The sequence below is a fragment of the Leptonychotes weddellii genome, chromosome 4 (assembly GCF_054177405.1).
Source record: "Leptonychotes weddellii isolate Sample4059 chromosome 4, ASM5417740v2, whole genome shotgun sequence".
NCBI classification, from domain to species: Eukaryota; Metazoa; Chordata; class Mammalia; order Carnivora; family Phocidae; genus Leptonychotes; species Leptonychotes weddellii.
The window spans coordinates 44,178,562-44,194,136 of record NC_138372.1 but is presented as its reverse complement, the minus strand read 5'-3'; the positions used below and the strand labels follow the sequence as shown (position 1 = coordinate 44,194,136).

The 15,575-nt window shown below is 45.0% G+C and overlaps 1 protein-coding gene across 19 annotated transcripts in view; it reads right to left on the bottom strand.

Annotated features, from left to right (window-relative positions):
- The window catches only part of FGGY (FGGY carbohydrate kinase domain containing), a 387,087-nt gene that overhangs the window by 156,318 nt on the left and 215,194 nt on the right, over window positions 1-15,575 (bottom strand). For all 19 annotated transcript variants that reach the window (XM_081818507.1, XM_081818506.1, XM_081818515.1 and 16 more), the window contains one exon: window positions 13,699-13,802. In XM_081818507.1, coding sequence (XP_081674633.1) covers window positions 13,699-13,802 — 104 coding nt within the window. The remainder of the gene's footprint in view (window positions 1-13,698; window positions 13,803-15,575) is intronic.

Genomic DNA, 15,575 nt, shown 5'->3' with positions numbered 1-15,575 from the left:
CCCCGAGATCATCACCTGAGCAGAACATAGACACTTAACCTACTGAGCCACCCAGGTGCCCCTGAAATCATTTCTGAATAAAAAAATTAAAAATAAAGAAGGGGGGCCAGTTTCTTCCAAACATTGTAACTGTGTAGCATATGCCTCTTTCCAGGTCTCAGTTCCCCCCAGATTTTTCTGAAAGCAGAGCTCAAAGCTGGACCCAGTCCTGGGTAGGAAAGCAGGATACATTCCTGATACCATGTTAACATTTTCAAGGAATGGATATAAAAGTCAGGAGCCCGTCCAGACCTCACTTCCCACATGTCCCAGCTCTCAAATCTCTTCAACCTCAATTCCATCATCTCTTAGATGGAGAAATGTACTCTTGTGGGCCATTTTAGGTTACTACCTTCTAATGACTCTTTTTATTTAATCTGAATATATCAGTATTACCTTTTATTAGGATCTAAAACATGGCTACTACATCTTTCTCTTTCTTAAATTAATCTTACATATCACAATAGTGAGGATTGGAATTGCTATATACAGACTGGCACAGAACCCCGCGCATGGTCCACATGTAATAAATCCCATCTATGGGGGCACATGGGTGACTCAATTGGTTAAGCGTGTGCCTTCGGCTCAGGCCATGATCCTGGGGTCCTGGGATCAAGCCCCGCGTCGGGCTCCCTGCTCAGCAGGGAGTCTGCTTCTCTCTCTCCCTCTGCAACACCCCCTGCTCATGTTCTCTCTCTCTCTCAAATAAATAAAATCTTATAAAAAAATCCTAGCTATTATTATTCTTAAGTATAAACCTATTCCTTGCTCATTTTTGAAATGCTGTCCCCAACAAATTCTTCTTCTTTGCACACCAGACAGGAACCTGAGTAGCCTTTTCTTTTTTGAATATTTCTTTCTCTTTTTTAGATCCAAGATTTTACATCCTTAAATTTTGGGTTTGGTGTTTCATATCTATTTCATGGGGGATACAAATTATTTGCTGGTAGCGTATCTCTGGGGGTGAGCCCAATTATAAACTCTGTGTCGAGCACCTAGTGTGCCCTAGAGACAGAGCATGAAGCAGGCTTTTCCCCAACTGCTCACAGCGCTCCAGCTTATCGGGAAGACACGGGCCATGATAAACGCTGGGCTGGAGCTGCGCAGGAGGAGCTAGGAAGGTCCGCAGGGGCAAGGTTAACTAACGGTGGTAGAGGAAGAAGGGAGAGCCTTGCAGAGATGCCTGAGCTGGATGGCACAGTGACCGAGGACACAGGCTTGAGGTCCCTGTGCTTCGGTACAACCTCAGCTCCACCCCTTGCTCTGTGTCCTTTCCAAGCCTCAGTTTACTCTTCTGAACACTGGAGATCATAACTCAGTGAGAACCACCCCATACTTACTGGGAGCATCAAATACAGAAAATGCTCAATAAATGTGAATGGTAACAATGGTGATGATTCCGGTGATGACGGTACCCACTATGCAAAAGGGAGATGTAGCCACTCCAGGCAGAGAAAACACATGCTCAAAGGCTGGGCAAAGGAGAGCACATGGACTTCTTTCCAAAAGAGCAAACAGAATTTTGTACCACATCTAAAGCAGTTCACGTACCAAGTTCTTCCCTGATTCATCTGATGGTAAAATCCGACGTGAACTGATCAAACTATTTAGAATCTATTTAACCTACTTGGTGTGAATATTCGTGAGTTTTGCTGTAGAAATACTAATGTGTTTTATTAGGGGTGCCACCCCAGACCTGTCCGGCAGTGTCATGTAACATACTGTCATACACCCAATATTAACTTTTACAAGTGTGGATATTGTCTGTTCTCAAACATCTTGGGCCCCATGGAATTCAGATAAGGATGTGTGAATGTACTTGCCAGACTATAGAGGAAAAGTGAGGGACAGTGAGGGATAAAGCTAGAGGTGGGTAGGGCCCAGATCATGTGAGATCTGCCAATGCCCTGCTCGAATTCTGGGACTCAGGAGACACACCGAGAGATTTTAATCAAGACCGTGAAGCCATCAGACTTAATACTGAGGAGAATCTTCACTGTGGTCTATCAGGGTAGTCAGGTCCATGTAAATTAGTGTCTTTCACATCACAGAAAAACAAATATACATATTAATAAAACAGGCCAATTTCTCTCAGGTTCTGTCTTCTTTTTCATAGGCCATTTCCCTAATTCCAGAGAACCTTAGCCATGTATCCCAAGGCCATAGTAAATCTCTCAGCTAGGAGTTACATGGAAACCTAAGGAAGTTTCAGTAAATTTTAACATGCAGGCAGATGATAGGTGCCCAAGTCAGGGAGGCTCCATGACTGGTCTAAGCCAAGCAGCACCTTCCAGCTAAATGTCCCCTTGACCTACAGAATCAAGACCCAGTCTTTTCCTAGCTTCACACAAGGCCGCAACCAATGGTTGAAAAGCCCACACATAAATTTGGCAACTGGATACAGTGGATAATTTTCAATCAGTTTTATGTTTTTGCTTTTGGCCTGTTTCAAGCCATAATTCACTGAAAAACTCAGTTCTCAAGTGGGTGGAATTTTGTTACTGGATTGACCAAGGCTCTGTGTCAAGTGGGAAGAGTCTGTTGATCAAACAAAGAACTAAAGCCTTACTGAAGACCAGGTAGTTCACATGCTGGTTCTTCCTTTCACACATAGCCTATAAATCCATCAAAAAAAGTAAGTCAGGGCGCCTGGGTGGCTCAGTTGGTTAGGCAACTGCCTTCGGCTCAGGTCATGATCCTGGAGTCCCTGGATCGAGTTCCGCATCGGGCTCCCTGCTCGGCAGGGAGTCTGCTTCTCCCTCTGACCCTCCCCCCTCTCATGTACTCGCTCTCTCTCATTCTCTCTCTCTCAAATAAATAAATAAAATCTTTTTATAAAAAAAAAAAGTAAGTCAAACTGGTATGGCATGATCTGGTCTTCAATGAACTTTTATGTATATCTGGTATACTGTATTTGGCTACCTAGTATGTTTCTGCCTGTCCTTCTATCCATCCATCAGTCCAACATGTACTGGTCCCAAGCCACATGTCAGGTACTGTGCTAAGAGCAAGGAAATGGAAACCTACTCTTTTGAGATCTCTTTCTGTTCCCTCCCTAAGTAATAAAGGCTACATGCTGGTATCATTTCATAGTGTCACCAAAAAGATGCACACTACAATGTTCTCTTTCTCAAACATCACTAAACTCAGTTCTCTAGGGGCTTTAAAAATACATGGCAGGGGTGAATTTTATGTGAATGATCTTTCATTAAAACAGTGGTTTTTTTTTTTTAATACATGACAGCATTGCAGTAACTTTCACCTCCTCTGGATTTAAGACTCCTATCTTTTTTTTTTTTTTAATTGAATGTATCCTAAATCTTTAACAACATGGTCAAATGTCCATTTAGTTTTCCTTTTGAACATTTTTTTCTATTGGCAGTACGGAGCCACTGACTATTCATTAGGAAGAGACTTTCAGTCTCAATCCTATAGTCTTGACTGTTCAATAAATTTCTCATGGGTTTTCCTGGGATCTTCGGTTTCTTAGATGTTCTTGTTCCTCGTGCTCTAACACTGTTTAAGAGGAAGAAGAGAAATGACCCCTAACTTACAATGGCTCTGGGGGACAAAATATATGAAAATTTAATTAATATATGAAAATTTAATTAATATATGAAAAAAAGAGGCCCTTGGAGCATAGAAGGGGAGTTGGAGAGGGGAATGAGAAAAATAAGAGAAAATCAACAAGGCCAAACTACTAAAACTTCTGAACTAAATACACGTAAAACTAAGTGAACGGGAGCGTGTTGAGGTCCGTGGCGCAGTACCCAGTCCTTGGAGAGAGCTCTGGGAAGGCTGTCTTCAGCATCTTTTTCACGTGCAATGAGCCTCCGGAAAAGCACAGACACTCCCGTAACTGCTAGGTCGCCCTCAGCAGCCACACTACCAGAGTTACCCACACAGCAGATGAGTGATAAATGGGAAAAGGGGGGAAAAAAAATCAATGTGGTTTTCATTTCATGCTCTTCCAAACAAATATAAAAACATCTTCATGAGTTGGGAGGTTGGCCTCCTGTCTTCAAATTGCCTATTCAAGTACTTGACCACAGAGCAGCAGGAAAACAGGGAAGACTCATAAATACTCTCCTCCCCGGGGACGATGGTGACAAATGATGCTGTTTATTTTTATTGTTATCGTTAGACTGGTGGCCTCTTGAAAGGCAGTGATTTGAAAGCCCAGGAAGGAGGGAAAACAAGAGTACTGTGGTCTAGCTTTGATCCAAGCCTAACTTTGCACTTCTCATCAGGCTTTGGAAAAGATCTACCTTGTAATCACTCCACCCCCCGTTCCCGCAAAACACACATGCGCACGGCTAGCTCACCCTGCCGCCTGTATCTCATCGTTGTTCTGGGAGTTGAGAATATCAGCTTTGGAATCAAACAGCGGAGTTGCAAACCGATCTCTAGGGCTTACTAGCTATGTAACCTTTGTCTTTCTGACCCTCAGTGTGCATCTGTAAAGTGGGAGGATAATTCTGATAACTACATCAGGTTATTAGGGAGGTCTGATCAGATATTTACATTTCTTACCCCACAATAAGCATGCAGTACATATTAGTTGTGACTCCTACTGCTGCTAGTTTTATTGTTTTCCTCTGCTTCTTTGACCATTGTTCCCGGCAGGCTGCCGTCTTTGTGGAAAGCCAGGCTCAGGCCAATTGACAAAAGCCACCAGAAGCTTTTGTTTCTGACCTTCGGAGAGGCCTTGGGTCACCTGACCTTGCACTGTTCCTGGTCTTCCAGAAACATGGGACCAGGCAGCCCTGCCAGGCTTTTATAGGAGTGGGATGGCTGGGTCACATAGTAGGTGTGACTTTGTAAGAAACTGCTAAGCTCTTTTCCAAAGCAGTTGTGCTGGTTCACGTCCCCACCAGCAGCGTGGAGGAGTTCCTGTCCCTACTTCCTCACCAAGACTGCAGCCAATCGAAAAGCGTGCAGTGGATCTCACGGTGGTTGCAATTTGCATTCCCCTTCTAAGTAATGATGGGGAGCATCCTTTGCTCCTCTAACACTGGCCTGAGTGAAACAGTGCCCCGGGCCCAGGCCACACTCTGCTTTCGGGGAACTTCCTCCTCCCTGTGGTGAGGAAGCTGCAGAGCTGCACCAAGGCCATCACCCAAAGAGCAAGGCTCTAAGAACATGGCCCAGGTCTGATGGGGGGCATTGCTGTGGTTACAGTCCAGAGCCTCGGGCTCCTCAACTCTCTTTCCCCAAGAGAACAGACATCAGGCTGTAGAAGGACTTGGAGACAAAAGGTGCCCTGATGAGCTGCTGGGGGTGGGGGGGAGGAGTAGGGAGGGTCAGTTCTCCTCCTAAGGGTACAGGCTGGTGGGGAGGGTGGGCAGAGCACAGGACTGGAAAGCGCTGGAAGGCTGTCATGGTGGAGGAAAGGAGAGAAAGCAAGTATGGATCGTTCGTGTCTCCCAGGACTCACTAAGTAACACTGTTCAATGAAAAATCTTACTTCCCAGAGAGGCCAAATGAACACCCAGATATCTCTGGTAAAGTGGGGTGGGCAAAAGACTGCCAGCAACTCACACATGAGGGGCTTCTTCCACTCAGGCCCCATTCAGCAGAGACAGATGATGAAAGGTGGATCTGGAAGAAGTAAGAAGACCCTCCAGAAAATCCAAGCACCTGCACACTTCTGGGGTGGTGGGGCAAATGGGTGGGAAGCAATCCAACCATGCAGTCACTAAGCATCTACTAAGCCCTAGCTCCCAACTGGACAGGATGGGCCAACAGGGGCCACAGGAGACGCGGACCCACTAAGCAAGTCTGCTTCATCTGAGATACAAGTCGGTACCAGTGAAACACAAATAACAATAACTATTGGTCTGTGCTTGGGGCCAAAAGAAGAGAATAATAAGCCACATCAGAGTAGCTGGAGAATTAAGTTGGGCTAGAAGGAAATAAGTGAAAACTAACATTTATTGTATGTTATTTAAAATGATGATATAATTTCTATAGATTTATTTAGAACAGTGCCTGAATTATAGTAAGCACTATATAAGTGATTGCAGATACTACTGTTTTTAATTTTTTCTGATCTTCCTTTCTGTTTTTCCAACAAGCTTTGTCCAGGTGTAATTAGCATGCGCTAAGCTGCATATATTGACAGCGTCTCATTTGATGTCTTTTTTTTTTTTGAAGATTTTATTTATTTATTCGACAGAGAGAGACACAGTGAGAGAGGGAACTCAAGCAGGGGGAGTGGGAGAGGGAGAAGCAGGCTTCCCACAGAGCAGGGAGCCCGATGCGGGGCTCGATCCCAGGACTCTGGGATCATGACCTGAGCTGAAGGCACACGCTTAACGACTGAGCCACCCAGGCACCCCACATTTGATAAGTCTTGACACAACATACACCAGTGAAGACATTACCATAATCAAGGTAAACATCTCCATCAATCCCAAAGTTTCCTTGTGCCATCTGTGTTCTGCCTATCCTCCTGGCTGCCACCATACCTGCTCTCCTGCTGCAGGTGACCGCTGATCTGCTCTCTGTCATTATACTTTAGTCTGCATTACTTAGAATTTTAAATAAATGGAATCACATAGTCTATACTTTTTTGGGGTTTGGTTTCTATCAGCATACTTACGTTGAGATCAATGCATGCTGTATCTTATATGAATAGTTCATTCCCTTTTATTGCTTAGTAGTAAACCATTATAATGGACATCCCAATAGGATATTCATCTAGTCACTGTCGATAGACATTTGGGCTGTTTCCAATGGAGGGTTATTACAAATAAAGGGGTTGTGAGCATCTCTGTACAAGTTTACAAGCAGACATAGGCTTTCATGAGCGGGATGGCTGGATCACATGGTAGGTGTACATTAACTCTGGAAGAAACTGCTAACCTCTTTTCCAAGGTGGTTGTGCCGTTTCACGCCCCCACCAGCAGCGTGTAAGTTCCAGTCCCCACACCCTCGCCCCAAGACTGGCCATTCCAATAAGTGTGTATGTCACTGTGGTTTGGGTTTGCATGTTCCTAATGACGAATGATGGTGAGAATCTTCTCAGGTGCTTGTATTTCAAATCTTTTCTTTGGTGAGAGGTCTGCACCAACATTTGCTCATATTCTCATTGAGCCTGTTCTCCTCCTCTGGACCTTTGCAAGAAGCTATTGAACTGAAAGGGAAGAGCGAGGACTCTGAGGTCAGTCCCCTAGAGGGCTTGAACATGGCATGACCCACTTAACTATTGTTTGCCTCACTCTTCTCACTTGGGAAATGAAGACAGTAATGGTGGCTATCTCCCAGAATTGTTGATTACATGACATAAAGGATTCAGCACAGTGCTGGGTACACTGTAGGTGCCTGATAGATGGTAGCAGCTAATACTATTGTCTGTCTCCTCATATTGACTGAGGCTGGGCCAGAAATGTTCAATGTCCTCCTCGTCCAGAACAGTGTAGAACTTCCCTAGCCTCAAATGCCAGGAGGAGCACTACCCTGAGCTTCGTGAGTATATGACCGGTCTCTTACTGCTCGCAGAACCACATCAACCCTCCCCTTGACAAACTGATGCCTGGCATACAGTCTATTTTCAATAAATGTGGTTGTGAGGCCCTGGGCCAACCTCCGTATGGATAGTCTCCTGGGAATGGTGGTGACTTAAGAGGGAGCAGGGCACTTCATGCACAGAACCCTAATTCTTTCATTGGCAGGTGTAACAGTGATCCTATTTGTACCATGAGGACTCCCTTCCCTGTCCACCTTTCTCAATGACCTCAGCCAATACCACTTGCTAAAGAGACTGAGATAGAGAAACTGGTCCTACCTGACTACTCTCTTCTTAGCGGTGATAACCTGCTAACAGAAGGTCATCTGTTCAAGACATGTGGCTATTCTCCCCACCTATGGTGCCCTCCTGATGGGCCTGCACATAACCACATCCCATCCAGACCTCAGAGGAAGTCACCAGCACAGTGTTGTAGACATAGAAGAGAAAAACAAAGTGAAGAGAGAGGACAGGGCATGTGGTCTGAAACTGGGCTGGCAGGAAGTGTCCCAGTGGGATCAGGGAAATATCACATCCTATAGGAAAACTTCCTTGTCTACTCAAGACTTTGGGCAGGCCCTTCTCCCTATTCCCACCACACTCTGGTCATGCATTGACCATAGCAATTCCCATCTGTGCTGCAGTTGTCCCCTTCTTGTCTCTTTCTTTTTTTTTGTTTTTAAAGATTTTATTTATTTATTTGATAGAGAGAGACACAGCGAGAGAGGGAACACAAGCAGGGGGAGCGGGAGAGGGAGAAGCAGTCTTCCCCAAGGAGCAGGGAGCCAGATGCGGGGCTGGATCCCAGGACCCCGGAGATCATGACCTGAGCGGAAGGCAGACACCTAAACGACTGAGCCACCCGGGTACCCCTTCTTGTCTCTTTCTCAATGAAGGCAGGCATTCCATGTTCATCATATTGATCTTAATACCCTTAGCACTTAGCCAGGCAGGTACAAGAAAATGTTTCCATCATGAGTGAATGATTTAATGATTTAAAAATAAACTTTTAATTTTAGAATATTTTTAGATTACAGAAGACTTATGAAAATAGTACAGAGTCCCCATATACCCCACACCCAGATTCCCCTACCATTAATATCCCACATGAGGTACAAATATCACCGTTACAGAGCGATACTGATATATCATTACTAAATGCCTTACTTTATTCAAATTTGCTAAGTTTTCACCTAATGTCCTTTTTTGTTCCAGGACCCCACCCACGACCCCACATTACATTTAGTTGTCCTATCTGTTTAGGTGATGATTCTTTAGACTTTGCTTTTTGATGACCTTCCCAGTTTCAAGGAGTACGGGTCAGGTATTTAATAGAAATTCCCTCAGTTTGGATTTGCTGATTTTTTTCTTAGGATCAGACTGTGGTTATGGGTTTTGAGGAGGATGATAAAGTGCCATTCTCATTAAATCATATCAACAGTACATATTATCAACACGGCTTATCACCGTTGATGTTGACCTTCGCCACCTGGCAGAGGTAGCGTTTGTCAGACTTCTCCGTAAAATTATACTTTTCCCCCCTTTTTCATACTGTCCGCTTAGAAAGAAAGTCACTAAGTGCAGCTCACCCTTAAGGAGTGGGAAATTATGTTCCACCTCATTGATGGGGAAGTATTTATATAAATTATTTGGAATTCTTCTGCAGGAGAGATTTGTCTTATTCATTTAGTCATTTATGGAGTCATGATATTTGTGTCATACTTTAGGTTATTATCCAGTACCACTTTATTTTGCTGTCCACATTGTTCCAGTTTTGGTCACTGGGGCCACCCTCAGTTGGCTCCTGATATATATATATATATTTTTGAGCATTTCCTCACTTTTTCTGGCACTATAAGATGCCCCAGGCTTATCTCCTCCATTTCCTGCTCCAGTCCTAGAATCAACCATTTCTCTAAGGAATCCTGGCTCTTTTTATTGTAGAAATATATTAGAAACCAAGATCTGGGTATCGGTGTGCTTGGAACAACTAGCTGCTGGGGTATTTTAGTTTCTAGATCCTCTCAACTGTCAGAGCTAGGAAATATATGTATGTTTACTAACCTACAGACATGTGTAGGTATACACACATCTATAGATACTTGCATGTGTATCTATGTATAAACTAGATGAAACTAAACATGAGTTCACTCTGATGCCTCTAATTCAAATCCATTACCAAATGGATCATTCTGGCCTTCATGAATCATTTTTTAATAACAGCACTGTATTTGGTCTTTTATGCTGGGCATAGTGACAAGCCGTTTACAAAGATCACCCCATTTAATCCTCAAAACATCTTTATGGGTAAATACTATTGCTCACATTGAACAGATGAGAACACTGAGGGAGTAGAAGATGGAGTATCTGATCTAAATGCAGTACGTGGAGGGGCCAGCACAGGAGCCTACGTCCTTGGGATCGGCAGAGAACCACCATCCCCACATTCATCTAAGTCCTTGCAAAAAACCTCAGTTCTGAGTGATTTAAGATGCAGATTAATTCCCAGCCCTCAACAACTAGTGTTCTGTTCACATCTTACCTCTTCAATACTTCTTCCACTTTCCAGGGTCCTTTCCTCATCTGACATGCTAACCGTAACACAGGTTGCCAAGTTACTGCTTGACTTGATGACCCCAGGAAAGGGGTGGTAGAGCAATGGCAAGGATCAGCTCCATCTGACCCCGTGACTTTTCAACCTCTGGCTAACCCCCGCTGTGTATTATCTTGGGTTTGGGGGACTTGGTAGTAATTAACTCTGAACAAACAGCTCTGCTTTCATGGAGTTAAAAAAAGGAACAAATATTCTTTTTTCCTTGTTAATTAAATCACCTAAAGGAAGATAAATGTACAGCCCACACTTGTATCTTCCAAAATATCAAAGGCCTGATTAGTAGGTCTTATGTTCAACCTCAAGCTTTTTTCCAAATTCCGGGAAGTAACAGGGACTGGGAGTAAGGAGCTTCTAAGTACTTATGAATAATTGCTTATTTGGACATTCATTCATTCATTCATTCATATCTAGAAAGAGGCAACCTGGATCAAGCATAAAATATTCTCAGGAATTTTGACTCAATCAATGTACTGAATCAGAAACATCAGCAGCGCACAGACAGGAAGAAACAGAATCCTTTAGACCAGGTTGAACACCACTTTTTGAAAAGCCCAGAGCCCCTTCTGGTCCCTGTGTTCTGTTTGGTGAATTTTTCCTGACAGTTGGTGGTTTTACTTGCCAGAACCACAACAAAGGGGGTCCTTGAGTTTCCCCGGGAGTGTTTCCTTAGACCCGCACCTCCCCTAGACCTCACAAAGGTGTTATTGTTGCTGGCTCACTGGGCGCCCGGCACCTGAGCAAGATCAAAGGCACTTTCTGATGCCAGCATGACCACAGTCTCGCCCTCACCACATAACATTAAAGCTGATGATTAATCCCGTTGGCCCAAAAGGTCCCTTCCCACTCCCAAGTACAAAGCGGGATGGGGGTGGGGACTTTATTTCCAGCACAACACGACCATAATAAACTGGCATTTTATGGCCCTCATTCATTGCAACCAACTGCAGCTGCCCATCAAACTCGTTAAAGCCCCAACAGTTGCTTCATGTGAGCTTTATATGACACTAGGAAAGTGTACTAAGAATCTCCACCATTTCTGAGTGTCTGCTCTGTCCTAGATATAGACGTGCACGATTCACACTAACCAGCAACACCGTGAGACTGGCAGAGCCACCCCCGATGGGATGGAGGAGGGACGTAAGATTCGGAAAAGTAGCTCACCTCTCAGGTCACAAGCCCAAAAAGTGCATGAGCAGGTGTTCAACCCACATCTGGATAGCTCTGAAGCCCAGGCTGTCTCCACTTCTTTGAGGGACATGACCATCGTGCACAACACAGTGAGGCACTGAGTGGGATGCGTTTGGGAATGAGACAGAGCTGGGTCTGAGTGCTCAGCTCCAGCTTAACAGCTTGTGAGCCAGGGAACATTGCTGGACTTTTCTATTCCTTAGGTGCCTGATTTGCAAAATGGATCCTGTAGGAAAAGGGAGTACCATCCCCATTAAGAGACAAGGAGAATGAGAAGTGGGGACACGACAAAGTCCCTCACAATCATTTGGATTTGCTTCTGCTCAGAAATCTGAATTGAGTGTAGTAAAATTGCCTGAAATTCAGATTTCACAGGAGAAACCAGATTAGAGGTGTCCCTGTGAAAATGGGGGTGATTTAAATAGGTTTCAGTCAGGGTTCAGTTAAGACAAGCTAACCAGTGTAGACTCGTGTCTAGGGAGATGAGTGCGGGCTGCCCGGCCGGGCACCCCCTGTGTGAGGAGGCCTGAGGCCTCTGCAGACCTCTGCCTTCAGGGATAGCTGGGCCCTACAAGAGGCCTGCTGAGGGGGTTTTAAAAACTCAGTTAAAGAAGTTCCACTTAAGATCTTGTCCACAGAAACAAGTAAAAGGAAAACAGGGGGGTGGACGCCTGGGTGCCCCAGCCGGTTAAGCATCTGCCTTCGGCTCGGGTCATGATACCAGGTACCTGGGATAGAGTAGCGCATGGGGCTCCCTGCTCAGCGGGGAGCCTGCTTCTCCCTGTGCCTCTGCCTCTCCCTTTGCTCATGCTCTCTCTCTCTCTCTATCTCTCACACACACACACAAATAAATAAAATCTTAAAAAAAAAAGAAAACTTTTTGTTTGTTTGTTTTTGATGGGGGGAAGGGGAGGATCAAGGGAATCTATGACCTTGGAATCTAACATAAACGTCCCCTCCGGAAAATGTGTCCCTAACCCAAAACCCTTCCCAGGCAGTTAGTCGCGGTCTCCTTTCTGCCCGATAGCACCAGCACAACTCATCAAGAGCTAACCACTGTGGTGTGCTTACTTCATGTGAAGCACATTGCAGCCTCATTTCATGCTCAGAACACTAGGAGCCGTGTACTAGAACTCTCCACATTTTGTAGATGAGGAATCTGAGGCCCAGAGGGGATAAATACCTCGCCAGGGGGCCCATACTTAGTAAGCAGAAGAAGTAAAATTGGAAACCAATGGGGCTGGCTCTACCATCTCCATGAAATGGGAAGCTATGCACAGTGTTTGGCACATGGTGGATGCTCAGGATCACAGGTTCAGTCTGAATGGATATCCTGGGGCCTTGTACTGTTAATGCCAGCTATAACTGCGCCTCATCCTCATCAGTGGCAGGACTTCTGTCACCCTTATGTCCCCAAGGTTTAGCACAGCTTCGGACACAAGAAGAGGGGATAAGTAAGTAAGTAAATGTATCACTATTTACTCAACCAAAATATTTAATGGTAAAAAAGGCTCACTGGTCCCTACTGTTACTCAACACAGTTTGACACGGCACATGATTCCCTCCATGGCTGCAGAGATTCTGCCCTGGACTGTGTCCACGCTAATCCTTGCCCACCTTCCCCCTCCTTCTCTCCCTCTCTCCCTCTATTTTACTCATCTGGGAAAAATCCAAGGAGTCGTCCATCTAAGTTTAACAGAGTAATGACTTTTAAATAAAAATATGGTAGAAATGGGTACTTATCGAAATGGAATGCTTTCAGACTCATGCATTTAAAGGGGATATAAATTTTAGGGCAGGCACTAAATTTTAACTGCAATCTTGGAGAACGCCTTTCCACTAATTCATGGAGAAAAATTAACAGTGAAAATTGCTTATCAGTGTTCTTTTGAAGTCATGATATGCAGCCTGATTCTATAGATCATCAGGGCGCTCCCAGGGAGATAGATTTATATTGATCTGGAGAGAGCTCAGTGGCCAAGGAAAACAGACACCCCTTTGCAGAGAAGACTCAGCAACCCATTAGGGACAGATCCGCCTGGGAGCAAGGCGTTGCCACCCTTGGATCCAATTTCACCCCTCACGCCTGGGCTCTCTGACCAGGGTGATGTCAAAGACAGACTCAGACCTTTGCACACTTTTTAAGAATCTGGCCCCTGGAAAAAGAAAGATCCAGCAAATCTAAGCACAGCTTTTGGGAGACGGGCTGGGCTTCTGGCTAGACAGCAGGCGGGCAGCAGGAAGGAAGGAACTGACAGGCAAAGGGGCCAGCAAGTCACATCTCCTCTTAGGCTTCCCCTCCCCCCACCAAGGGGTGGTGGCCCTGCCCCCTGCCCAGCAGACTCACCCCCATGTGACAAGAAGACGTTCCACAGATGACAGCCAGCCGTGACGTCATTGGCTGTCCCTCACAGGCGAGGCCGTACCCTCTCACATCTGCTCCAATCACTCCTGTGAGAAAGCAAAACAAAACAAAACCCTCTTAAAAAAATGCTAAAATAAAGAATGAGAAAAGAAAGCTAAGAACAAGCATAGGACACTCCTTTATACAGCCAAACACTGAGAGAGCGTTCCTGTGCAGGCCAGTCTCAGATGGAAAGCAAGAGAACATACCTGCCTGCCATGGGGAAACTAGGTAACTCGTGCTATCCTTGCTTAATCTGGTCAGTGTACCGCATCTAACCATTGTAGGAATCACAGTAACTGTAGCCAGAGTAATAAAAGCATCGGCCATCCGTGATTCTGCGCTCAGAAAATACCACGCACTGTGCTGAATATTTACGTGCATAACCTCCCTTTCTATTAACCCTGTCAAGTCCCTACTGTTAGTGCCACACCCCTCGGTGGAGAAACCAAGGCACACAGAGGTTGAGTGACCCAACCAAGGTCACACTGCTAGTTAAGGGCAGAGCTGAATGGGATCTGGCTTAACATCCCATTTCAATCTCAAAGAAGGCAACTGAGCTGTGTGATGACTGAATCTTTTTGGCATCTCTAGGTCCCCATTCTTACTACTACTTATCACAGAACTCTTGGTGTAAAGGACAGGGTGACTGACAGTGAGTTTCTGTTCAAAGAATGCGCGATAATGGAGACTTTCCCGTAAATGGTATAAGCTCGGGCTTCTTCTGCACAGACTGTATTTGTTGATACTTGCTGGATAAATGAAGTTATAAATGTGATGACAGAGCTAAAAGGACTATTTAGATCCTAGAATGGTCCATCATTTATTCAAATGTCCAACAAGCATCTTCTATGCACAAAACTATACAGCAGGTGTCGTGAAGTGGGAGCGGCAAACATGCCAACATTCCTCACTACAACACAGGCCGGGGGGCAGCATGCGGGGGCAGGGCGGAGACGGGGCTCCAGTGGACCTCCCCATCTCCACGCAGCACCAGCCTTGCCCCCACTCCCCACTCTCTTTCCCACTTCAAGACCTTTGCACTTGTTCTTGCCTCTATCTGAAATGCCATTCCCCAACCTCTTTGCCATGTTACCTCCTATTTATTCCTCACTCCAATGTTATTTTCTCATGCGGCTTCCCTGGTCCTCCAGGAAAGACGGGAGTCTCCCTGTTCAGTATTCAAACACACCCCTGAACTTCCCTAGCACACAAGATAGTGTTTTGTTTTGTTTTTTTAATTTAAATACAAGTAGCCAACATAATAGCACATCATTAGTCTCAATGCAGTGTTCAATAATTCTTCAGTTGCATATAACACCCAGTGCTCTTCACATCATGTGCCCTCCTTAATGCCCATCACCCAGGTACCCCACTCCCCCCGACCTCCCCTCCAGCAACCCTCAGTTTGTTTCCTATAGTTAAGAGTCTCTCATGGTTTTTCTCCCTCTCTGATGACTTCCCAATTTTCCCTCCCTTCTCTTATGATCCTTTGTGCTGTTTCTTATATTGCACGAGTGAAACCATATGATAATTTGATTTACTTATTTTGCTCAGCATAATACCCTCCAGTTCCATCCATGTCAATGTAAATGGTTAAGATTTCATCCTTTCTGATGGCTGAGTAATATTCCACTGTGTGTGTGTGTATACCACATCTTCTTTATCCAGTCATCTGTCAATGGACATCTGGGCTCTTTCCATAGTTTGGCTATTGTAGACCTTGCTGCTATGTACATTAGGGTGCAGGTGCCCCTTCAGATCACTACATTTGTATCTTTGGGGTAAATACCTAATAGTGCAGTTGCCTGGTTGTAGGG